Source organism: Trachurus trachurus (assembly GCF_905171665.1).
Source record: "Trachurus trachurus genome assembly, chromosome: 8".
Taxonomy (NCBI): domain Eukaryota; kingdom Metazoa; phylum Chordata; class Actinopteri; order Carangiformes; family Carangidae; genus Trachurus; species Trachurus trachurus.
Window position 1 is genome coordinate 18,211,061 of NC_139905.1, and position 26,774 is coordinate 18,237,834.

The following is a 26,774-nucleotide window of genomic DNA, read 5'->3' on the forward strand; positions in this document are numbered from 1 at the left end:
GACTGAGCAACAGTGACTCTGTTGAGAACAACGTGATGTTGTGTACATGGTTTATAAGAGCTTCATTCAGGCCTCACTTTGGTTTATTGAAGGCTCAGCTTTGGAAAGTTTATAGCCACTCAAAAAATGAACTTTTTACATGCACATTTTTGTACAGTCCGAGAGCAAGACGACCCACTTTGATGAATGGAAAGCAGAGTCAGCATGGTGCTATTTTTAAACCTGTAGCTAGAAATGCAGTGATAGTATTGGAATAGGCAGTGATCCATCTCCCATGTACTTTTACTCAGGTCTACATTTGAAGCCGTGCCAGCATCAATACTGGTGATAAGTCACTTGCTCTTCCCATTAAATTGTGTTGAACGTTTGTATGAGCAGCACTTTTGGTGTTAGAAAAAGCCACAGCGCAGTGTTCGATGTTGTTGTCATATTGTTTAGATACACATATTTATAGTTTGATTTCACTCCAGTTGTCACTTCTTATATTTTTAACATCCATATCCAATTCAGAGTTTGTAATTGAATGCTTTTATTCTATACAGGATGGTACTGATATAACTGAATAGGTTTTAGCATTTGCTAATTTTTCAAGTTTTTCCCGTGGGTCCTGACTAGATGTTATCTGTGCACCTGTGCTCGTAGACCTTACAGAAGAAGATCCCTCACCGTCAAGGTCACGTGGCCTGTTTTTCTGTTTTTACCTCTGAGGGAAACAGAGGTGGAGCACGGTTGAATGCTCTCCACCTCATTCTTCTCTTCTACCTTCAACTCTTAGATATCTTTGCAGACAACCTCCCCCCAACCTTTAGTCCTTAAACAGTCAGGCACGCGCGCTATCATCTTCTCTCTCAGAAAATTAAGACCCCTTTTAAAGTGGAAAATGGGATGTCTTCCTCTGCGTGAAGCACACACAGCCCCAAGGCCATGGTTTGATGTGCATCTTTGATGAAGTGGGAATTCTCCTGTGCACCCTGCACAGCTGAGGACTGTGTTTTTGCAAATAGGCTGTCAGAGAGAGTGACTCTGATCTCTTTTAACTCTATTTCACTTTTTTTTTTTTCCTTCAAAGCACTGCCTTGTGAGACTTAAAAGGGTTTAATAAGCCACACCTTCCCAGTGCCGGAGGTATTCTGTTGTTTGTTTTTGTCTCCTAATCCTCTTCCTAGCCTAGAATCAATCAATTATTTTCATCATCAACATAATCACTTCCAACAAGGAGGTTGTGTTTTCACCCAGATCTGTTTTAGTGTGTCGGAGTGTTTGTCTGTCAGCAGGGTTACATATAAATGTAGTGAACCAATTTACAACAAACAAGGTGGAGGGATGGGCCGGGTCAGGGAGGGACCCAATAAATTTAGCTGCCAATCCAGTAAAAGAGGCAAATATAGGAATCACTATCGCTGTCTTAAACAGCTGTTCACATTTTCAGCAAGTTCTCAGGAAATAATGTTTGAATCTGGATGTAAAATCTCAGATTTATGATGTGAAAATCTCTGACTTTGCACAATTTGGTGCAAATCCAGATGTAACAAACATGTTGCGGATCATTTGGCAGAGGTATGTGCTCTACTGAGTCCAGATATTTGATCATTTTACTTTACGCTTGATAGATTGATGTCACTGCTGCACGTGCAGGGCTCTTATTGCTCTTTTTAAAAGAAGAATTCCTAGTAGCGGGGAATACTATAGGCAAGTAGTAGTCTGATTGTAAGCGGATTTAGAGCCAGGCTGGTTTCAGGCTGTGAGACTCGATCCCACAGTGGAGCACATAAGGGGGTGGAGACTGTCTTACACACACACACACACACACACACACACCATTCTCTTCATCACCCTCCCTGCTCTACCTCCTTCCTCTCCTCCGGTACGTCGAGCTCTCTCTCTCTCTCCCTGCTCTCTCCCTCCTCGTCTCTTCCCTCTGATTGGCCAACGGAGCAGCCAGCCAGCCAGCCAGCCAGCCAGCTTCCCCCTTCCCCCCAGCTTCCAGAAGAATCTACGTCACACATCAAAGAGTCCCAACTGTATAACGATCGCCTCCATAACTATTATTATACACTGTGGCACAACCACAAAGTCCTCTGATTTTTAAGAGGAAATCACCTCTTAAAAAATCAGTGGGGAGAATTGGACGGGAATGAATGTGTCCATCTGCTTCCCCTAATGGAGCGCTAATGACGAGGGGATAATAGTAGATGACAGTGAACAAGGAAAGAAAGACGAAGGGGAGCGCGCAAAGGTGGCGGTGGGGTGGGAGAAAGGAGAGGAAATGGAGCAGCTTTAGAGCCCCCCCCCCCCCCCCCCCCGATTCCTGCAGGGAGAGGGAGACACAGAGACAGATATGGGTGAAACTGGATCAGACTGTGCAGGCAGTGGTTGAAGTCCAGAGGGGCTGCAGGACTGGAGAGGGGGGGGCAGAAATTACACAGGACGACTTGCATGACAGACACAGACGCGTAGGAAACGGAGGAAGAGAAGCAGCTGGATGTAACGTGTGAGCAAACATGTCTTGTCAGTATTTACAAGGCTCTGCGAATGTATGCTCCAAGACACCGTCCTGCATGTCCTCTCCCCTCGGTGTGGGCCTCCACATTACATAACTCTTTGTTTTTGTGTGCGTCGGGCCGGCCGCATGTGTGCGAGTTATTCAGCGCTTTGCTGCACACACTCGGGGATGGCAGCCAATGGCGAAACACTGCTCCTTATAACTCATTTAGGCCACACAAAGATTTTCTTTTTCTTTTGGTTGCTGCGCCCCCCTCCCCTTCCTCTTTTCCCGACTATCCTTGTATTATTACCAGCAAGAACTCAAAATACCATTTTGGCTTAAGTGCGCACTATGCTGGATCAGCTGATGTTGTTTGGGTTTGAGTGTGTAGGTTTTCAAATGCATTTTTATTTTTTTTACATTCTGCTCACTTTCTAGTTTACCAGCTTATTCTATTATGTAATGAAATGTACTGAGGCGATTATCCAGTGTGCTTTGTGTCCCATAATGCATCTCAGCCAGCAGCAGCTCCGTGACCCCGAGCTGATCATCCTGTTTGACTTAGCGCTGACCCCTGACCTTGCACTTCCACATTCAGCCACAGTATATTAGCCTCCTGAGGAGTTCACGCCTCACAGCTCGGCCTCTTTTTGTTTACCAAGGAAATGGTGACATTTCATGTTCAAAGTGCCCAAATTTTCAATGTGGAGCATGTTGTTACCATTATTATTTGAATGGTAATTATAATCAATTAAGCACTGCAAAGATCATCATTATCATTTATTTTTATTTATTTTTAAATAATTGATTTTTGATGATTAAAGCAGATATCAGCTTCACGGCCGTTTCGGCTAATGCTGCGTTCAAGGCAGGCTTTTGAAACCGTAAGTTACAGCTTCAAGTCACAACTACGACTTGGTAGCGTTCCAGGTAACCCGTAGCTCGTGTTTTTACCATCCTGTTGTCTGTGAAAGTTCCCTATAACGGCCACTCGTAACTTCCGACCCGTGAACTCGTACCAGATCGAACTGGTATGACTTCACAGGAAGGAAAAACACAAAGTACGAGTTTCTTTGAACGCACCATGAGTTAGCAGCCCCCGCCCTTGTCAGGCATCAATTGGTCCTCGTGCTACGTCACCACATTCACGCGCATCCCTTGGCTGCACACACAGCCCTTCATGCCGTTCTCTCTCCTCATTGGATAACACTTGTATCCCACAAGGAAAATTTTCTCCTCGGGTTACAGCAGAGCAGAGTGACGGAGAGACTCGTGTTTAGGCTGAAATACTTCATGTAAGTGATTGCTGACGGAAAATAGGACTATTTAGGACTTATATTAACAAAAACATTCCACTGATATCTGCTTTAAGTAATGGAGTTATTTGCGGCTTTCCTCAGTTTCAACTCCCTGTTTAACTTTACAGGTTTGGTTCACTTTCATCAGACTGACACAGCTAGCTAGTGAACAAAGGGCTGCTGCTAAAGAGAAAGATATGAGTATTGAACTTGAGCCTAAAAATGTTGTTAACTTCTCATCAATCTGTCCCATGGATTCGGGAAAGAAAACTGTATCGACTACGACTGCCTCTCGCTTAATCTTGGCTGAAACGTTGCTAAAAGATAACTCACACAATCCCTGCCAAACACACACTATGTTTAATGGATGATCTGAGCGAAGGTGTGTGTGTGTGTGTGTGCGTGCGAGCGAGCGAGCGGGAGGGAGCGAGGAACACTCATACTCTGTTGCCATGGGTAACTAAAGCTAGTGGGACACGAGCACTTGGCTTCAGCAACTGCACCAGCAGTTAATACGTATCTACCAGCGATGGTCGAGCACTGAGAGGTGATCAATTCAAGGGCCATAACCTGCCACAAATCCTGAATAGCTTATGTTGCAGAGCGCTCTTTACAGCACCGTCCTGCTGGAAACAATAGCCTACAATAACGCAGCAGCCTGGTCCGAGTCCATTATCTGCTACTTGACCATTTCATCATTTCTGTGACCAGGCACTACGGCAGTCTGTGGGAACTGTGTGTCTTGGCCGTCCCTAAAGGCCGAAGGTTTACTACAGTACCACCCTGAGATTATTACAGTCCTCTGGTTCTCCAAAGAGCAGCCATGTGTTTAGACTGACCACTGCCTAGAACCAGGCCCAGGGCAGGCGGCAGAGACGGCGAATCTTGTGCATTTATATCTCCTCATTTGCCTTTCTGAATTTAACATTGTGGTTCTCATCCAAAAGTTACCATGGCTTTGAAAAGAAACAGCGGAGGAAATGCTCAGCCACAGTAGATTTCCAGGAAAAGACTTGAGTTGTGCTGGTGAATGTTTTCTCACATAAGTATAATTCAAATAATAAAATAGTTCAAACCAATGCAACCAAAAAAAAGCATCAAAAGGGCCTTTGATTTATTTTTTGTGCCAAGTGCCTTAAAGGGATAGTTCAACATTTTGGCAAATTGGCCCATTGCCATAATCGCTATAGTCATAGCAGTAGGTTCGTTACCTTTAATTGTCGGTGTAAGCTATTTTTAGAACGGAGGAGCGGAGCGGCAGGCTGCTCAGAGCTACACTATGGAGGCTAATGGAATTTCTTGGTTTCCCTCATCAAACTCATCAAATACAAAATCCCAAAACTCCAAAACGCTTTCGTGGACAAGTTGTGACCTGCACAATCACCACGCTATGAGATAATAATGGAACGTTACGAAACGGAGCCGTTTTCGAGGTAAATACAGAGTCTGCTTGCTGAAAAACTGTCCCTGAACGCAACGCGCATCAGCGGTTTTGCATGAATTTACCTCTAAAACAACTCTGTCTCGTAACGTTCTATTATTATCTCATAGTGTGGTGAATGTGCAGGTCACAACTTGTCCACGAAAGCGTTTTGGAGTTTTGGGATTTTGTATTTGATGAGTTTGATGAGGGAAACCAAGAAATTCCATTAGCCTCCATAGTGTAGCTCTGAGCAGCCTGCCGCTCCGCTCCTCCGTTCTAAAAATAGCTTACACCGACAAATAAAGGTAACGAACCTACTGCTATGACTATAGGGATTATGGCAATGGGCCAATTTGCCAAAATGTTGAACTATCCCTTTAATGACTTTTACCAGTCAGTCATTAGCTAGTTGGGCAATTGTTTTGGCATCAATGTGCGCTCAACAACTCTGCTTTTGCCTAATGCTCCTGTACCCCCCCTACCCTCCATCCCTTAATTTCTGCTTCCCTATTACTTGCCCCCCCCACCTATCCTCCCCCTTTCACAGTGCCAGACTCTGCCAAGCTCGACCCCACCCCTCCTCTTCCCCCCATCAACCCCAGCACCGTCCCGTCTGTGCTCCCAAGCAGTGGCAATGGCAAGCGCGCCCCCTCCGGAGGTCAGCCACAGACAGCAGCACAGCAGCCCCCGACTCTGCTCCAGCAGCGCTACCCGCCCAGAGAGGTGCCCCCTCGCTTCCGCCAGCAGGAGCACAAGCAGCTGTTAAAGAGGGGCCAGCCTCTGCCCTCTGGGACCCTGCCTCTCGCCGCCACAGGACGTCCCTGCTCTACTGAACCTGCAGCAGCAGCAGCTGTAGCGATACACTCCTCTCCCTCCTGCTCCTCTTCCTCCACAGGTCAGCCTCGACACACTGTTGCAGAGTCACTGTCTCGTATTCCCTGTTTCTTTCTTTCTGCAAAAGGTGTTGGTAGACAACGCTAGGTGGTAGATGTGGCAGTGGGGGGTTGCTCCAGGAGAGTTGAAGTTATTGTGGATTACTTATATTGATTAAAACGGATTGGAGAATGGAAGACAATAGCAAAGGGTGAACATTGTGCACTCTTATTAATCTTGTGTGTTGTCAGGCTTTCTTTGCAGAAGCAACTACACCTTTAATGTTTTGACTGTAGAGGTCAGCTGTTTGACACACGCTGCTTGCACTGGAAATAAAGATGGGGGAGACCCAGTCGGTTTTTTCGAGTGACAATTGCAATAGAGTTTTTTAGTTCAAACAAGACAACATGACCTCAGCAATGTTGACAAAAAGAGAGGAAGGAAGTTACTTTGTGATGCAGACAGTTTTGCAGTGAATTTTGATTTCCATCACAGCAGTCTCACACGTCTACAGTTTCAGTCACATGCAAAATACTTCTCTGGTAATGGTAGCACCAGCTAAGTACAGCTTATCATCAGACTATGCAACTGTTCAGCCTGCAAGACCAACATTTCTGCCATGCCAGAAATCTAGACCAGTTACCTGATGCCAGATCCTCGATCCTTCAGGTATCAGATCCTCTTTAAAACCCACCTCAGTCAACCTGCAGAAATCCAGTCCAATTGTAAAATGAATGAGGGGCATCCTGTACTGTCTGCCTTGGCATCAGGCAGCTCAATTCAAAGAAAATGTGAGAATAGTATTTGCAAACACTATTTTTGAATACACACAGCTGTTTGATTTATTCCAGGAGTGGTTGTACATATTGGCATTGGCCTTCTGGAGTACCACTGGCTATGTATACTCTTGTTTTTTTTGTGTTCCTGCCACTGTGGTGGTAACTGTGTGTTGCACCTGTAGAGTGGCGCAAAGGCACTTGCATCACCAGTGCTGCTGAGCTGACTGTTGTTTATTTTCATTTTGCCTCTGCCTGGCTGGGAATTCGAAGTGGGGATAGAGGAGAACAGGGGTAGAGGATGCAGAGTAAACACAGCTGGCTATCTCTGTATGTGTGTGTGTGTGTGTGTGTTTTCCTTCCTGGAGCTCTGCGTGTCACAATAAACCAGGTTCTCATATATTTCTACGTGGCAAAGGTCTGTTGTCTCATAATAAAGTACCATTTGCTCTTTGATGATGATGATTAAAATTCTTTTTAAGGCACTTGGCGCTTGCCGTAGTCTAGGAGGGAGAACAAATTTGACCAGACGTTTATGTCTGAGCATCGTCCAACCTTTGTGATGCTGTTTGAATGCAGCTCTATCTCCATAGAGATGAGATGTTTATCCTGTCTTTATCTCCTCCTCCTTCCTCTCATCATCATCATCATCACCATCACCATCACCACCTCCTAAAGCTTTGCAGACCAGCCCTACAGTATTTCCTGTTTTTCGGAGGAGGGGCGATATGGAGCGAGCTCGTTGGCTGGGCACCTCACTGGGCCTGACCTGGAACTGATAGAAAGAGAGTGAGAAGGAAAGAAAGAGAGTGAGAAGGAAAGAACGAAGGGAGGAGAGAGAGCGAGCATGGCAGCGATCCAGTACTGTGGGCTGAAGTGACTCATGGCTTACGGTAAAAGCTGCTGCTTCTCTCCGCCCCTCTTTGGCAGGCCCGCTCTGCTTGGCTTTGCTTTCTGTGCGTCTTTGAACTTACTGATTACATTAAGACAAACAGACAGCAGGACCTTCCAGACAAAGTCAGATACAAGTCCAGGGGGAAGGTTTCATAGGATACCTATACAGACAAAAAAAAAACTCTAACAATAAAAGAAAAAGACATTAACGGAAACCCGGGAACCTCCTCTTTTTAAATTCTTCCTGTGACTCTTTAACCGTGCCATCTCTCAGTTTAAAAAGCTCACATCTTAGTTTCATCCAACCACAGGTAATCCCAACCCCACCACTCTCTCCGTGCAGCCTGGTCTGCTGATACAATCGTCCCTGTGCCTGCTTTCATTTCGTGACCATAGCTAACGGTAGGAGCACACTAGCTGCATTCATTTGCTCCACTCTCCCTCTTCTCTCCATCCGCTCTCTCTCTCTCTCTCTCTCTCTCCACCTCGTCTCACCCCGTCTCTCATTACTCGGTCACATGTCGGCTCTCTTGAAAAATGGGGCCGTTAAATGTGGCCTGTGTGTCCATATGCATGCAATATGTATGCATGTGTAATTATGTAAACACAAACACACTCTTCCTCTGCAGTCTTAGCTACATGTGTCACCGGTCAGCTTGACATGCACAGTGTCACTCTGCTGTAAAACCACTGGGGGTGTGAGACGTACAAAAAGACATAGGGAAATCCAGTTTTGAGAGCACAGGTGTTTTCTCAAATGAAGTACATTTATTGGATTTTGTGTGTAAATAACAAACTCAGCAATCTGTTTAGTTTGATTGTAAAATGATCAATTACTTTGTAGTCCTGTAATTGTTGGTGATATAACTCAATATTTATAGCTACCGTACTCTTTTTAGCATTTAACACTACCCTGTTGCAGCCCATAAATGAATAGTCAAGTTTTTTTTTTTTTTTTATAGCACCAATGGCTGTACTTGCTAAACACAACAGAAGCCGACACCAACAAAAAAGCATCTTAATGCAAACAGGTCTCATCAAGTGGAAGAACAGTGCAGCTAATGTGCTAATAGGTTGTCTGGTGGAGAACACAGAGAGAGATGGAGTATGCTGGCTAGACTTGATGTGCTCTTTAAGTCTGCTGCTGATGCTGTAAAAGAGCCTTGGGAATCCCCTCAAAGAGGACTGGGATGTCTTGTGATGTGATTAAACATCAGCTCTCTGTTAACCACAAGTGTTCAGCGCTCGCACTTTTTTTTTTTCCTATCTCGCCCTGCTTGCTCTGTGCATCTGCTGCACCAACTTTCTCTGCTATGCTTGTTGTTCTCGGATGCACGTGTGTTCACCTCCTCCACCTCCGCTGTACCAACACCACAGCTAACAGACACCCTCATTGGCCCCAGGGCGGCCGAGATTAGTCAGCCCGCACATACTATATGCATGTGTGTCAATCTCCCCTTTATTATAGCCCTCTCCCAGTGTTGGCTTTTGCTTGGCTAACAATCCATATCCCAAGGCCCTTTCATGTGGAGGAGGCGTGAGAGAGCTAGCTATTTTAAGACTGGCATGCTGGAGAAAGCCCTTGACCTGGTTTATCCTTTAGAGGAGGAGGAGAAAGAGGATACTCACAGGCAAACATGATGGCCAGATGTCTTAGATGTGCACCTCTCTTTTTTTTCTTTTTTTTTTTTAAACTGTGTTTTGTCCCTCTCTTAGTCTTTTTCCCTTGAGATAGTGTTGTGATAATAACGCTGCATGAATAGGTAGGCAGCTGCAAAGACACCATCCATGTGGAACACGATTTCGTGCATATGTACTGTCCGTTTCATTGACGTTTTGTTTCCCAAATGAATACGGTCCACCAAACTTAGCCGCGCCACTCCGGCATATTCCCAGCAGTAGCAGTTACAAAAAGCTACTGAGTGTTAGTTGTGTGCTTGGCCTACAAAAACTCCCCTGGTCCTGCATGTGGTTGATGGCAGCTGGCACCGTCTCCTGTTGCACTTTGTCATGTCAGGAAGTGGGGCTGCCCTGACCCTGCCTCATCCAGACCTTAAATCGCTGTGACGCAAAAATGAGTCGGTTATGTGGACTTGAACTCAAGCACACAGAGCAGAAAATAGATCTAGTGAAATTTCATAGAGACTACAGGAATTTTAACTAGTACCTATTTGTATTATTGTTAATGTAAATAGATGCCTGTGTTAGTAACCTGTTTATTTACCAGTTGGAATACATCGTCAGACTTTTTTTTAAAATAGAGGTTTGATATTACTGAAGATAGACTCATTATGCAAGGCAAGGCAAGGCAAGGCAATTTTATTTGTATAGCCCGTTTTTACAAACAGTTTGTCTCAAAGGGCTTTACATGGCATCGTAACAACATCCTCGGTCCTTAGACCCTCTATTCAACATTGAAAACATTGTTAACACTCACTCTATAATAAAATATCACAAAAATACTTTGATTATTATTGCTAGTGCTGAGTTATTAGAAGATTATTATTATTATTAGTGGTGATAATTTTCTCAACTAGCTGATCCATTGTTGTTGATGTGATTTATGATTGTTTTCAACTATCTCATTTTCAGTTTATTATTAAGGGAAGCATTAAATGCACACATATTTACTTGAAAGATTACTAAAATGATTAATCATTTAGGACACCTTTTGTGTCCGTTCTGAACTTATTCATGACATAGTTAATATATCCGGAAGTGGATTGCACTCCACTATTATTACTAGTAAATTAGTAGGACAAAAGATTAACTATGTTCAGTCATAACAGAAAATACATTTTTCAAAAATGGATGCATGGTATATGGAGCTTTGGCTGATGTTATCCTTGTACGGTATGTACGTATGTGCTGTTAGGTGCACCAAATACAAAAAACAATGGGAATGTGCAAACATTAAATACAGAGGAAGCGCATTGCTGATAGGTGTATTTCATGTCCGTGTGTGTGTGCGTGCCTATCAGGGAGCTCGTTCATCTGCCTGGCAGCGTGCATTGTCAGCTCTGTACCATCCAGTCTCTCTGCCCCTCTGGGACTTCATTAAGCCAGGATCCGTCCAGCTGAGGCCCACACAGCTCTCCTACATTACTTCTCCTTCCATCCATCAGCCTCCATCTCCATTCTTCATTTCCTCTCCTGACTTTCTTTGTACTTTCATTGCTGCTCACCTTACAGCCCCCACCGCCCCTACCTCCCAGTCAACCCAACACCCACACCCACCCTACATGTAGTGCATGGCATGCATGCATTTCTACCTGCTATATAAACGAAAAACGTTTGCCAGCTGATTTGAGCATTCAGAAAAGTCGTAGTGTGTTCCTTGTTTGCATGAGTGCAGTGTTGACACTGTGTGTGTTTCAACACACGAAGGAGCAAGTGGACATCTAGCAGCATGGCATGACCTCACCGCGTGTTAGTTCCTCACAGTGGAGAGGCACGGGGGGCTGAGCGTCAGCCATAAAGGGACTCTGTTCTCCACCAAACATTGACTTATTGTGTTGTTGGGTGGGCACTGGGATCATTTGTAAACAATACCAGCCTTGATCCAGGCAACTGCTGCCCTTTTTTTTTCTTTTGCTGCCAAGCTGCCCTCTATCCTCCTCCCTATTTACCTTCTATTAGGCCTAATGCCCCTCTCCCTCTGTTATCTCTCAAATTGAAAGTCTTTTCCTTGTAGCGTCAGTGCCAGGTTTCAGACCGGAACCCTAATCATTCACTGTGATCAGATCCATATGAGCTTGCCCTGACACTGTGCCCAATAATCACCCATAAGGATACAGTTGTGTGCCCAAAACTTGGTGCTACTGCTTTCGATCATCACTGCTTTCCCCAGCCTGTAGTTTAGACAAAAAACAGGCTTTTGTCATCATGCGTGATCCGATGATTTGACTGTTCATACATGAACACGTGCATGTCTGAAAAAATTGCCATTCCAGCACCGGAGGGGGGTGCAGCAAGCTTTTGTGAGGTTTTGCTCTCTCTCTCTCTCTCGCCTGCCACAGCTATTCATGAGGCTTTCCATTGTGGGCGGCAGTACTAATTGCGGATGGAGTGGTCTTGGCTAAATATTTAGTGACAGTTTTGAAAGGTTGAAATGTTAGGATGGAGGGAGGGGTTTGAAGAGCCCCGCTTTTGTTTTGTTTTACCTCATGAGTGCATAATGAAAGTCTCTACACATTATCGCTCAGCTGTTAACCAAGCCCTCCTCATCCTCTCCCCTCCCCCAACTAGCCCTCTTTCAGTGCTTTTCCAAAGAGAGCGAGAGAGAGAGAATATCCTTCGTCAGGATAGGAATAGAGCATGATATAAATAAAGCCAGAGGGAGGCAATAGATAGAAGAAGAGAAACCCAGCCAAAGCAATGTTGGTGGGAGGGACAGAGCATGAGGGGTGAGGAAGGAAGGGAGGGGGGGGTTGTCTCATGCCGCGCAAGAGCTGTGCAACTTCTTGGCAGCATTTCAGAAATGAGCCTCAGAAGCTTGGCGAGCCGAGCAGACATATTGAGACAAGGATGGTCGCTGCGTCGCACAAAACCTAGCTCTTTACAGGATGGTTGGGAGGCACCTCTCCACAGGTATTTCACACCCTGCTTTCTTCTTCAATCTCCCTGTTTTTCTCTCTTGTCTGCCTCTTCTGTTTTGTTTTGGCGGCTTGTATTTACACACCGTGCGGACGAGCACTTTAAAAACATTAAAGCTGCAGCAACAGTGCAATGCAAGCATGCAAGTGTGGAGTTGTTGCGTGTTGTGTTTATTATCGTCGGTGAGACATGCTTGCTATTAAAGCAGCGATTGTGGAGATTCAGACGGTAGCTCAGAGCCTTTTTGGCTCTAGTTCAGGACTGAGAAAATGGCGGTCCTGCACTTCTCAGTAGAGTGACTACAGAACGACAGCGCAGTGTGTCAGAAACACAGTGCCCCCCCCACCCCCCTTGCTTTCTGACTGCCTCCTCTCTCTCTCTCTCTCTCTCTCTGCTTTAGTTGCAAGCAGTGAACTAAGCTTGAAAATGGGGAGGTACGCAAACGCTGTCACTTCCTTCATGTAGTTGTGATGCAGGCAGAGTCGGTGCATGCAGACTACACAAGCGTGCATGTGAAGAAACCCTAAACAACAACAACAACAACAACAGCAGCTGCAGCAGGAGTGATGGCAGAAATGGGCAATGTGGTGGTGCCAGGTTGATCAGTGCAGCAGTCGTGATCTGCAACTGGGCTCAACGCTATATGAAAACTATGTACATGCACACAGGAACAGCAGGGAGCTCACGAGAAACTCAAAGCATTTCTTTGAGTCGTCAGAGCAGTTGCACAGGCAGATGGAGGCTGACGTGTCGGAGAGAAGACGGGTTGCCCAGGGCTAGTGCAGAGTATTTTTGCTTGATGTCAAGCAGAGGTCATAACTATAGTGGTTAGGAGGTCAGACATCAAGGATGACTCAGTGGTAAACGTTGTCTTTATCACTGATTACATCCTCTAATGTGGTTGCCATATATAGGGATTCTTGGGATAATCTATTTAGGAGGATGCAGCGCTGATCTCAATTGGGCCTTTCATTTAAAAAGCATTGTTTAGTGACGACTAGATTTTGCATGTGGTTAATTTGAACTCCATTTACTAAACATTCAATTCAGAAAAAAAAACATTTACTATTATCTCGGGTTTTGCATGAACTGAAATATCAATATTCTGTTTTCGATTTTAGTGTTCAAGTTTCATTCAGTTATATTTGCAGACAGAAATAGAACAGCACAAGAAGTTTTAGTTTGAGTAATATCTGCTGTGATGACCTTAAAATAGATTTATGGATGTGTGAAAAGAACATTTAAACAGAGATGCAGTTTCAGTTTTAGCAATAATTGTTTTGAGATTACAGGCATCACAAATAACAAAACAAAGAGGGAGCACTGTCCTCTGTAGCTCACTCTACGACTTCCTTATTTTGCTGGTACATATGCTTTCCATTGTATTGTCGTCTGTCTTGTGCATTTCTTCCTATTTTAAGTAAGTGGAGAGCATTGGTTTTAAGTCATCGTATCTTTGAAATCCCGGTGACCTCTGAACAAGCGGTGGTGTTCGAGTAGCACTTAATAATCATAATCCTGTTTCTCTAGTCACACATTTTTATCGACATTTGTGTTAATGACCCTTCATCTTCACTCATTGATGTTTGTGTTCTGATAGTTTTGTGCTTGTCTCATGATGGCCGGCTCTGTTCACTCCGACATCACACAGACTTTGTACCAGGGAGTTGATAGGGTAAAGACAGTCTAGTTTCTGGTCATGCTGTTTGCATTAACAAATACATTTCCTTCAAATAACGCCTAGATATGCTTAGAGATGCAGCGCATGTGTGAAAGCAGTTTTGGAATAAAGTGCATAAATATTGTATTTATTTTCTAATTAAAGCTCCCTCTTTTATCGTATTAGTCATTCTCCTCCGTGTTTGCACTTTCAGCGTGGGTGGTTTATTTTCATTAAGAAAGCATCTTGTGAAGTCTCTGTACAAATAAGTAGACACCTTACGTGTTGCCATGGTATTTCAACCTTACTAAGCATATGTGGGAGTGATGACGTACATGACTTATACCTCTCCTCACTCATCCTCTTGCTCATGCTCATATCCTATTCTATCTGTTTCTCACACAGAACTGCCCCCACAAAGCGGCCAGGGAGCCAAGTATGATAATCCCCTCTGGGGACACCTGCCAGCCAACAGGAGTACCACAAGTGCTGCATCTTCCACCAGTCTCAGTGGTTGGGATCAACTGATCATTGACGAGAAGGATACAGAGGCTTGGCCCTCTATCACCCTCAGCCAGAGCCAGGCCCCTCCAGGAGGATGCCCTTTGGATACTGACCCTGGTCGCTTGACCAGCAGCAGCACCAGTACTAGTAGTAGTTGCAGTACAGTGAGTATGGCCACGGGGGCCAACAGCCAGACAGGCCACTTTCCTGCCAATCACCTTAGCAGCAAGGCCAACAGTGGGCCCAGCCCTGCCAATCATACTGGAACCAACATGCTCTCTAGCCAGGTTGCAGCCAATCGCAGCTGGGGCTCTGGGCCTGGACCCTCCCATTGCCCCCCTCAGTCCTCAGTGGGGAATGAAGGGAAAAGTGACAGTCCAGTGGGAGGAGCAGGCAGCCGGGGCTGGGGCTCCTCTTCATCATCCTCAACCACCAACTTTAACTTGAACCTAAACCCTAATGCCAACCCATCTGCTTGGCCCATGCTGGGGCACGATGGGGGTGGCACAGGGGGAGGCAGCTCAGGGGGAGCCAACACCATTTCACCTCCTCAAACTACACCCAACCTCTGTAATCCGCCTGGCCCCCAATCAGCCCAGACCAGCACCTGTACTGGAGCCAACACTAACAGCAACTCCTCGGGGATTGGCAGCGCCTGGGGTAGTATAATGACTTCTGACACGTCAGAGGCGCACCCCTCCCCGTCCACGAATGTGTCTTTCAGTTCAGAACCTCAGAACCTTAAAACTGATGGACCAAATCACACTAATAAGCAGGAACCCCCCAGTCCCATCCGCAGCTTGCCCGGTTGGGGCAACGCATCTGTAGGCTTGGGCTCCATGGGTCACCCCCCACCAGGGGTCCCACAGGTCAATGGAGAGGACAGCAGCTCAGTGTGGGGTAACAGTGGAGACTCAAAGCCACCTTCATCAAAGGAAGCATCCGGCTGGGACTCTGGCTGGAGCAAAGGAGGAGGCGGAGCAGGAAACTCTGGAGGTTGGGGCGACCAGTCTGGTGGAGACTGGGGCAAACGGCACACTGAAGAAGCCCCGGGAGGCTGGGACGCCCCGAGCTCCCCTCCCCAGGACCCACAGGCTAGTCCTTGGGGCAGAGCTGTGAGCACAGCTGGTGCCAGTGAAGGCAGCAGCGACAGCATGGAGGGACACCCACACAGAGATCACCCATCCAGAGATAATAATGCAGCCCCTCTGCTGCCCGCCCAGGATCTGGACCCCAGGGTGCTGTGTAACACTGGCTGGGGACAGACCCCCGTTCGCCAGCACACCTCCTGGGATATGGAGGATGCTAAACGTAAGAATGGTGCAGGCAATGAATCATGGGGCTCTGGCCCGTCCACACCAAGTGATGCCCAGGGGCCCTCCAACACTAACATGGGCCCCCCTCAGAGACAGACTGACTCTGGGAGTAAAAATGATGTGCCTGGTTCTCAGGGAGCTTCAGGTTGGGGTGGAAGCATAGCAGCTACCAACCAGCCCAGCTCTGGTTGGGGAGAGCCACCCAACAACATAAAGCCCCCAAGTGGCCCCGGTGGATGGGGGAACCATCCAACAGCAGGCCCCACCACCAGCGTACCCAAGAACGGTGGTCAGTCCTGGGGAGAGGAGAAGTCAAGCGGTTGGGATGATTCTCATGTCAACAAGACATCATCCCAGGGCTGGGGAGAGCAACCCAAAGCATCCCACAGCTGGGGCAATAGTGGAGGGAGCAATAACACAGGAGAGTGGAGAGAACCAGAGGAGACGAAGAAGAGTCCCTCCAACCCCGCCTGGGAGGGAGAAGGAGGAGGAGTACGAGAAGGAGGAGGAGTACGAGAAGGAGGAGGAGTACGAGAAGGAGGAGGAGGAGGAGGAGGAGGAGGTGGAGGAGGAGGAGGAGGAGGCGGAGGCTGGAAGGAAAACCCTCGAGGCTGGGGAATGCCTCCTGCAGGATCGGGGAAATCTGGAGCTGGAGGAGGAAACGGCGGCTGGTCAGAGCCCCAGGTGTCCCAGCGTCCCAGTGGCCCTCCTCAAGGTTGGGGTGGCAAGCCCCAACCCCAGGATGGGCCCAGTTGTAGTGGTGGAGCAGGGGACATGGGCTCTTGGGGCGGCTCAGGCTCAGTGAGGCAAGGTGGAAGCTGGAGTGGCAGAAAGAAGGAGTCCTCTGCTGAGCCCACAGGCTGGGAAGAGCCCTCCCCGCCTTCAATCCGACGTAAAATGGAGATAGACGATGGGACCTCAGCTTGGGGCGACCCCGTCACCTATAATAAGACGGTCAACCTGTGGGACAGGAACAATCCAGGCACATCCCAGGCTAAAGTTACCACTGGAGGCAGTAATCCCCCAGGCCCCAACAACAACAACAACAACCATCCCCACTCTCACAATCACCCCTATCATGGGCCGCCAGCACCTTTACAGAACCACAGCCAAAACTCCCAAAACCCAGGTCCCACCACTGGGCCCATGGAGCCTGTGGTGCAACACCAGCCAGGGCCGCCTCACAACAGGGCTCCCCTCATTGCTCAAGGTAAGATAACGTAAACAAACCAAATAATATGAACATATGTAATGTTCTGATATTGTAATGTGTAATAGAGCAGGAGTAAGTGCATTCGATTTATACATACAAATGACATACTCGTGTTTTAAATATGACCTATTGTAAAATATATTACTTACATTTTTAATTGTTCCTTTTCCACTGTTCAAAGTAAAGGTGTCAAATATGAGAGCTGGTGAGGTTGTTAGCACATTGCACTGTTAAGCTTCAAGCTGTTGATCCACTTAAAGGTAAAATCTTGACCTAGTTTGCCCCTTTGGATTTACATCTAATCAATTATCCAAATGAGTTGAGCAGTGCCAGGCCTGTCCCTCCATGAGGCTCCTCACATTTCACAACACCGGGGCATGTCTGTGGTGGGTCACCCTGGAAACCTCACATGCCCAAAGGAAGCACAAGAATGCTGTTTACAAAGTGCCTTGTGAAAATAGCGATTCACCACAAGCAGTTTGAGAAGGATCGGAAATGTGTGATTATATGGGAGCCACCATCTGTCAGTAGTTGAAGGGAGGAGGTGGAGCAAGCCCCTAAGAAGTGAGAGGGTTCAGACGCCCCCTGCTGTCCCTCTTCTGACCCTGCATGCTGACTCTACATAAGCCTTTCCTGGCTGTTGTGCAGTAGTGGGTTAAAAACAGATGCTATTTATTACTAAGGGTAAGAAATGGCAGGAAAAGACAGTTTTTTTTGTTTGTTCCAGTAGTCCATGTTTAGATCACTACTTAGCCCTGTCATACAATAAGGTTGAATTTTATGATATAATTTTGGAGCAGCCTTTAGGACTTGACCTCTCCCTGGAGCGAGAGCTAAGCTGAGCCTGGCACTGCAACAAGCTCGGAGACAGCACCGTGTCTCTCATGCCAAAAGAGACCAGGCTGTGCCAATTCTTAAATGGGCATCTCCTCCCTCTGTCAGCCATCCTGCTAAGCCAAGCCCAGGCCTCTGTGTCCCTGCACGACTGGCATTTCACACTCCAAAAGAGAAGGATAAACCTGGTGACGGTGATTACCAGAGGCACAGACAGACCTGAAGTTTACATCAACAAATAGGAAACAACTAATCAGATATCAAATAGCCAAAGTGTCTGTAATTCTGGGAGTTATTTAGCAAGAAATGAAACAAAAACAAATAAAGACTCTGTCTTTGTGAAATAAATTTTGAAGTGAGCTTTAGCAGAACACACTGTTAAGTTTGCTGAGCCAGCTCAAACAGTGTGACCCATTGATTCATTCTTTGCCATTTAGATTTGAATGGCTAGTTAATTCATCACACAACCTCGAAAGCAGCATAACATTATACTTTGAAATGGTAAAAGTCAATGTTAATTTTTCCTGATATTTCTAGTTAATGTCATCAAACAAAATGTCCAGATTTTCTCTCATAATATTGCTTTCTGGTATCTAATGAGAAGATTAGTTAAATGAAACACCATGCCATGTAGGGCTGCCACGATTAGTCGACTAGTCACGACTACGTCGACTATTAAAATCGTCGACAACTAATTTAATAGTCGATGCGTCATTGTTGTTGTTTTTTTTTACTTTGTTTTTCTCTCAAAACTGCTGCGGCACCTTCCACACACGCACCCGCCGCTGCAGCCGCCCACCACACACACACACACGTGCACTCACTCACTCACTCACTCACTCACTCACTCAAGGTGAGTACACATAGGTGTTCTCTCTCTTTTCTCTCTCTACCTGTCTTGTCCCTCATCAAGCGGCACCGGTGTAACCTCGCTCGCCCGCCGCAGCCGCCGCTCCTCTCTCTCTCTCTCTCTCTCGTCTGTCATTTTAAATGAGAAGTGATACGCTCCACCGTTTTAAATCACGGACTGAAAAACAGCCGTTCGTCATTTAAAAATAAAACCGCGGACTTATATTGGAACGTTACCGCGTCTGGTCACAGCGTCCTGGTCACGTAATGAGCGGCGCTCATCTTAACGAGGAAGTCTTCTCTCCCGGCGTAAAACTACGTCAATATTTTCCGGTAGCTTCTCATCACAGTCCACACCGTGCAGGTGAGCTGCACCTCAGTTTCACTTGTTTTCACTTGACAGTTTAACACAGAACTTTCTGGTGGAGTCTTTCCATGTTTCTCCTTCTGTGACAGTAAAAAGGCACATTTCATAGGCGGCGCTATCAATAGGCTAGGGGAAGCTTAGCTTCCCCTAGATTGTCACAGAAAATAAAATAAAAATCATCACAAATAATAAAATGGAAAATTTAGATTTAGATTTAGAATTTTCGGTCGTATTTGACTGGTTACCTGCGTCATTACGTAGGTTTAAATGTGTCAGCATGTGTCAGACAGCGGCCGTAGAAACCACTCGCTGTCTCGTTGTATTTCAGAGGAGAGGCAGCGAGTGTGGTGCTTTGCCTCTGTACGCCGAGGGAGGCTGCCTCACTGGCACGTACGTTCACGTTGCTTTCGTGAATTGTAAACACAGACGCCCCCTCGGTTTTAGCTTCCAGCAGTCTAGCGGCTAATTCAACAGCAGTGATGGATAACTGTACCGGAGAGGCTGAATAACTGCATGAGCTTCATTTGAGGAATAAACGGCAGCTTTTACCTGACGGACCGACGCCTGAGCTACGGTAACGGTAGCTAACAGCTAACAGGTTACGTACTTTCTCTTCCCTCCCTCTCTTTCTTTATACACGCACACACACAGCCTGTCATATCTGTTGTAGACCTTGTAATAACAGCTTGTTGAGTACAGTTAACACTATTGTTGCTTCGGTTTGAGTGTGGATTAATAGTTAACGGTTTGTTGTGTAATGTGAGCGGTGGTCATCGCGTCCTGATGAGTTGGGTTTTAATAACAGCTGAGCTGATAGATGGTGTGGATTGTGATGAGAAGGTGTTGCACATATTTTAAGACTTATCTGTGCAAACCATTGTGCAAAACCTGTTTGTTGTGACTTTTTGCGTGATAAGATGATTTGCCGAATTCTTCTTCCATTCCTGCAGCCTTTTGTCTCAATGTTAACGACGGCAAAATGTCGAGATATTTTATTACTTCATGAAAATAAATGTCTGTGAGTTAAAAAGATGTGGGCCACGCATTTCTGACTTGATTTGGCTTTTCGTGCATTTGGTTAAACACATATAAGTAACAGGAGAGAGAGAGAGAGACGAGGAGAGAGAGAGAGATCCACTGGGTGAGCTAGATTAACTTTTAACGGGAGAGAGAGCGGCGCACCGCGCTGTCAAAGCTTGTCTCAGCAGAAATTATGTGTGCTTTCAATATAGACACGAACGAGTCATTCAGGAATAATTTCCAACTCTATGTATGTTAGTGTTATTTTTTCCTAAGTAGTGGCCCATCCAAAATTACTGTGGCCCGTCCAAAATTGAAATCCTGTCACCTGACACCTGTGTGAGCGCACATTCTCAGCGATGCAGCGGGTGCGCAACTGGATGAGGACAACTATGGCACAGCAGATACTGTCAACTGTGTCGCTTCTGTACATCGAGAGCAATAACTACGGTAAAAGGATTTAACCCTGAAGAAATAGTTGAGAAATATGACAAACGCCCCGTGGCGTATGCTAAGAACATTGATTAATTTATTATGGGCTACTACACCAGCAAAAAAACAAAAACAAAAACAAAAAACAAGTAGAGAATGAAAGGAATCATTCTACTGCATCTCATTTTGATGAATATAATCAAAATTTATATATCTGCCTATGGGTAAAAACTTTCTCTTTTTTATTTGTCCCGTAGCTTCCCCATTCCTACTGTCCTAGCGCCGCCTATGGCACATTTACATTTTTTCAGACAAGACGATTGTCTTATTTTACTCAGCTGTTTGCACTTTATGCTACAGTTAAAGCTGCATATTTCATTAAAAGTTTAATGAACTATCTTCTTAATTGTCTTTATTTTTAGTTAGCATATACCTTAAACACTTCAAGCTGAAAGCTAATGATGGTAGCTATATAAGAGCAGCTGCATGCTGGTGCGATAAGCTGTATGTTTTACATTCAATTTAGGTATGATCCGATTAGTCGACTAATCGAAAAAAATAGTCGGTGACTAGTCGACTATCAAAATAATCGTTTGTGGCAGCCCTAATGCCATGAATCATATTAACTTGATTGTATCCACACAGCATTGAGATCATGAGGTATATGTAAGATAATTGGTTTATGGTATTTTTTGACAGAACGTTATTCCTGTCCTCCTCAAGGTTGGGGAGATATACCCAACTCCCACACAAAACCTCTTGGGGGGAACCCAGAGAGCTCTTGGGGGGAACCTGCACCCGCTCCGGTCAGTGTCGATAACGGGACATCTGCCTGGGGCAAACCAACTGGGAGCTGTGGAGGCTGGGGAGACAATAACCCAGACAGCTATGGCAGAGGCAACCCAACAATGACGACTGCACCCTGCAAACCTGGTAAATAGCTTAACCTCATGTTTTTTTTTTATCCGTTACTCTTTACTAAGTGTGTATACCTTTTGAGGAGTAATGACAACACATGGGTGCTCCACTGATTTAAAAAAAAAAGTTAAAAGATTGTCTCCGGTGAGTCAAGTCAAGGACATCAATATGGCACAAGGACTAGGAGTGTGTGAGATTTCACACAGAAATCCACACTGACCCCTAGTGGCTGTCTCATATAAGACACATTTTTGTCACTTTCATTTTCTTTTTTCAGTATTATGTTGTAAGGGGGAGGTCTTTTCTTATTTTGAAACATGAGACAGGAGGACAACCACCTGCTTGATAACTTACTTGAACTCGAGCCATGTGGATGCAAAACGACAGACACATTTCAATTGAATTCAATTCAAGAGTGCAATATTCAAAAGTCATGCAGTTGAGGTTTTATTGTTGCTATATAGCATGAGTTTATCAGTAGCATGTGTACTTTAAAAGTTTATTCCAACATCATAATAATCATAGAAACACGTGCCAGAACAGAAGTAATTGTAATTGTATTGTTTGCGGTTATGTATGTATTGTCTTTGACACTGTTTGGCATTCAACATCTCTTGTGTGTTTCTTAGCCCCCAAACCTATGCAAGACGGATGGGGAGGTGGAGGTGGAGGCGGAGGCGGAGGTGGAGGTGGAGGTGGAGGTGAGGAGTTGAGCCTGTCGGGGAGCCAGTGGGATGCTGAGGAGGGAGACATGTGGAACAACACTGCCTCCCAGGAGAGCAACTCTTCCTGTAACTCTTGGGGCAATGCATCTAAAAAGTGCCCCCAGAAGGTGTGTGAAGCTGGGCAAATTACACATTTAATGTCCCCTGTTTCCTCTGCAGACAATTCCATAGTACATTTTCATAATAATATGAGTGAGTTATTATGGTAGCAATAATTTTCCATCATCGTCTCCCCCAGGTTAAGGTTCCAGGGAAGCAGGAAGATGCCTGGATCATGAATCGTCTCATCAAACAGCTGACAGACATGGGCTTCCCTGTGAGTTGAATTTACACTACACTGCTAAACTGCTGCGCTGCTGTCGTTGTAACATTACTCGTTCAAAGGTTTGAATGTGTGACACTACACTCTGCCATCGGCTTCTCATCTCCAAACCTTTTTGGTTCGTTCTCCAGAGGGATCCAGCAGAGGAGGCTCTGAAGAGCAACAACATGAACCTGGACCAGGCCATGAGTGCCCTGCTGGAGAAGAAGACGGAGCTGGACAAGCGGGGGATGGGGATAGCCGGCCACGACTACAACAACGGGCTCATCAACAAGCCCATGAGCTGCCCTCGGCCTCCGCTTCTTTCCAAAGACCCCTCAGTAGACCCCCGCTTGCCCTTCATGGATAAGGTGAACCACTCGCTTATCAATTGACATAAAAATGTACCATGAATGAAATAGTTTGGGATTTTGATGCAGGAATGCACTATATGCTGTGTATGAAATATAGTAATGCCTCACTGGGTCCATTATTTGATAAATAGTGACTCTAAGATAGATGCCCAGTCTGAAGAGACATTGTCTGGGACGGGAGTGCATGCTTTTTGTGCAGGGAAAGATGCAACACATTTAAACCTTTATCCCACCTCTTTTTTTCATGTCTATCAATTGCATCACTTAACACACTTATTTTGAAACACCATCATCAGAAGTAGTCTGTAGCAATTTTACATGAATATGTTTCAAATACCTTTCTACGCCATGAATGTAGATAATTGATGGTGAGACATTTGCAGGACTCGAAGGAGCCTGTGTGTTTTACAGAAGCAGCAGCTGACGGCCTGTTTCTTTTCACTCTTCCTTTGTCCAGCAGATGCAGAGTGGAATGTTTGGTGGAGGTGGAGCAGCACAAGCCCGAACCATGCAGCAGCCGCAGCCACCTCCTCAGCCGCCAGTGCCGCCTCTCAGCTCCTCTCAGCCTAGTCTACGTGCTCAAGTGCCTCAGTTTCTCTCCCCTCAGGTATACACGCATGACAGATGCACACGTGGCCTCAATTCTTACTTCACGTGCAAACAGATAAGTAGGCAAAGTGTTTTAATGTATGCAGTGATGAATCTTTTACCAGGCAACAGTAGAAAAAAAGACATCTCTGGTACAAGTTTCGCATGTATTATGTATCAGTATAGGTCTCATTAAATTTACACCAAACACAAACATGTCTACCTTTACATTTGAAGTTTGTTCAAACATGGTGCTTTTAATCTGGTCCACAGGTTCAAGCACAGCTCTTACAGTTTGCAGCAAAAAACATTGGTCTGAATCCTGCACTTTTAACCTCACCAATAAACCCTCAACATATGACCCTTCTGAATCAACTTTACCAGCTGCAACTGGTGAGCCTCATTCAGTCTGATCTGTTCTAGGTTTTATTCATTATATAGATCTGTAATTATTTCTGGGAGTGGAGTGCACATGGTAAATATCTTTGATCTCAAACCCACAAAATATCCCGAATGCATTAAGAACATGCATGTAATGTTTTTACTATATTTAGAGTAAGCCGTTTTATTACACACTCTGTCTTAATTATTATTATTTTGATTACTGTTGAAATATACATGCTGGAGTACAGACGCACATCTCTTGACACTGAAACTGTGCTTCTACCTGACACACAGGCATACCAGCGTTTACAAATTCAGCAGCAGATGTTGCAGGCGCAGCGCAACGTTTCTGGCCCCATTCGACAACAAGAGCAGCAAGTAAGTTTTCCTCTTAACCTTCAGTGAGTGAACAATTGTCCAATGGTTTATTTCAGTTTTTTTGAAGGAACACCTGCACAGTACAGATTCTAAATGTGTCTCCTTTGTGATGTCACCCCAGGTTGCACGTACAATCAATAACATGCAGCAGCAGATCCAACAGCACCAGCGTCAGCTGGCCCAGGCCCTGCTGATGAAGCAGCAGCAACAGCAGCCACCTCCCTCCCACTCGGGCCTGCATCCTGGTGGGGCCAAATCCAGCCTGGATTCGTTTCCAGGTCACCCCCAGGCTCCAGGCCTCCCTGACCTGCAGACCAAAGAGCCGCAGTCATCTCCCAACGCCTACAGCCCCTACTCTCTCTGTAAGTAGCACCAACCTTGCTCTTGGAACCGCAAACAAGTAATGCTGCACTAATAGTTGTAGTCCTGTTCAGAAACATCTCACTCTTGTGTCGTTCATTTCAGCTGGACTGAATCCAAACATGAATGTAAACTGCATGGAGGTGGGGGGTCTGTCTATGAAGGAACCTCCACAGCCCCAATCACGTCTGTCACAGTGGACGCACCCAAACTCCATCGAAAGCCTCTCTGGGAGCTCCTCTCCTCTAGAGCCCAGCCTGGGCAAGCATGGTGAGAAAAGAAAGGGAATCATGGGTAATTACAGATTACACGTTTTTATCTATGGAAACAGAATATCTTGCCTAATAAACCAAAATAACACAGTGGTTTTCCCAAATTGATCTTTACTGTCAGTTTATTCAAATGGAGAAAAAAATCCAAAACATATCCCACATTTTCCTCATATTATCCTGTGACATTTTTGTGTGTGTTTGTCTTTTTTTTGTCTTCAGGTTCCAGTTTGGGTCCCCCTGGTAAGCCCCCTCAGCTGGAGGACTCTTACAGTCCCTACAACCTGATGTCCAGCTCAGAGTCTCCTACTAGCCCCCTGGTCCCCCAAGACAGCTGGGGACAGGGCAAGAGCACCAATGAAAAGATGGCCAATGGGACCAATATCAACTGGCCACCAGGTTAGATCACTGTCAACCTTGTGTTTTTCTAGTGAGAAATGTTGGCTGATACTTGTGCAGTCATTTCTTCTGCTATGTTCATTACTCTAAATCAGTGGTTCCTAAAGTGTGGTACGCGTACCCCTAGGGGTACGTGAGCACATTGCAGGGGGTACGTAGAAACATTAATTCATTTATTACCATAAGTAGATATTCCGCCCCGCCCCGCCCGTCAGAGGAGAGGAGATGCATTTAATGAATGTTTAATGAATGAAGTTGACAGTTGTTGTTGATTTGATTTGTCAGAAAGTTAAAATCAATCAAGTCAAAGTCAGCTGTGAAACTATTCGCTATCATCATCAATCCCTAAAAATGGGATATATTGCACGTAATTATGTCCTCACAGTAATCAAAAAACATTTGCCAACGCTTTGATTTTGACTCCCAGAGTTCTGCCCTGGTGTGCCCTGGAAAGGCCTCCAGAATATCGACCCGGAGACGGACCCCAACATGACCCCCGGCAGCGTCCCCAGTGGGCCCACCATCAACACCAACATCCAAGATGTCAACCGCTACCTGCTGCGGGACAGGAGTGGAGGTGAGGATAGGGTGTAAATAATTTAGAGGAATGAGTAGCAGTATAGCAAAACACAGCAAAAGTAAATATTTCCCCCACACAGTTTTAAAGAGACTGAAACTGTGTCCCTCTGTGGACCAATTGTCTGAGAGTATCATGCATCTGCCGCCACCAGAGGAACCTGCTTCTTATTCTTTTGCTTTTCCTACTTTTAACTACCTCTATGTTCACTGTCATTTACCAGATTATACTCTTCTCTTCTTAATAGACTTACTATCATCATTTGTTATGCATTTTTCCTTTACTCCATTTTCTCTCTCTCTGCTATTTTTCCTTATTCGTTTGTGTCTGTCTATTTGTTTGTGTTGCTGGCATCGGCTTAGGGTCCTCTCCCACTTCATCTCAGAACGAGGCTCTGCCTCCCTCCACTGATTGGCCAGTCAGTGCCTACACTAGCTCGTTCAGTCTGTCGTCCCCGGAGACGGACGATGCAGGTACATGGTTTATCGATAACCCCGTCCCCACCCCCACATTGCAGTGGCTCAATCACTGCAAATTTACATTATCCTGTCCCTCCTGTTACCGTTAACACCCAGAGTGTCAACCATTCACTGGAGAACCACTCTCTCCCTCTGCCCTGTTCCTGATTAAACATGACCCTCATCTGAGCGCTCTCCCTTTCAGCTCAGCCTCTCATGCAGTGCATATCTTCCCTGTGGTGTTACCATTTCTTCTTCTTTCTTGTGTGTGGCATGGGGAGTGTGAGAGGTGTAGAAGAAGATGTAGCTCGTTTTTGTCTGGACTTACTGTGACAGGTGGAAAGAGAGTGAACTCTATCTGTCTGAAGAACAGTAAAAACTGTCATAGTTATGGAGTCAAATGATTATTTATGATCGTTATCCTTTGATCAAACATTGTACTCTTCTACTGAGGCACTTAGGTGCTCACTTTGTTCTTCGGGACTGCTGTGTGTCCGTCACTC

At 45.7% G+C, this 26,774-nt stretch overlaps 1 protein-coding gene across 1 annotated transcript in view; it reads left to right on the top strand.

Annotated features, from left to right (window-relative positions):
• The window catches only part of tnrc6c1 (trinucleotide repeat containing adaptor 6C1), a 46,006-nt gene that overhangs the window by 14,120 nt on the left and 5,112 nt on the right, over positions 1-26,774 (top strand). Inside the window, exons 4-17 of the mRNA XM_083977688.1 lie at positions 5,754-6,101; positions 14,411-16,317; positions 16,399-17,035; positions 21,264-21,473; positions 22,088-22,290; positions 22,422-22,499; positions 22,637-22,855; positions 23,316-23,465; positions 23,720-23,839; positions 24,125-24,208; positions 24,330-24,570; positions 24,674-24,838; positions 25,060-25,236; positions 25,664-25,813. Coding sequence (XP_083833814.1) covers positions 5,754-6,101; positions 14,411-16,317; positions 16,399-17,035; positions 21,264-21,473; positions 22,088-22,290; positions 22,422-22,499; positions 22,637-22,855; positions 23,316-23,465; positions 23,720-23,839; positions 24,125-24,208; positions 24,330-24,570; positions 24,674-24,838; positions 25,060-25,236; positions 25,664-25,813 — 4,689 coding nt within the window. The remainder of the gene's footprint in view (positions 1-5,753; positions 6,102-14,410; positions 16,318-16,398; positions 17,036-21,263; positions 21,474-22,087; positions 22,291-22,421; positions 22,500-22,636; positions 22,856-23,315; positions 23,466-23,719; positions 23,840-24,124; positions 24,209-24,329; positions 24,571-24,673; positions 24,839-25,059; positions 25,237-25,663; positions 25,814-26,774) is intronic.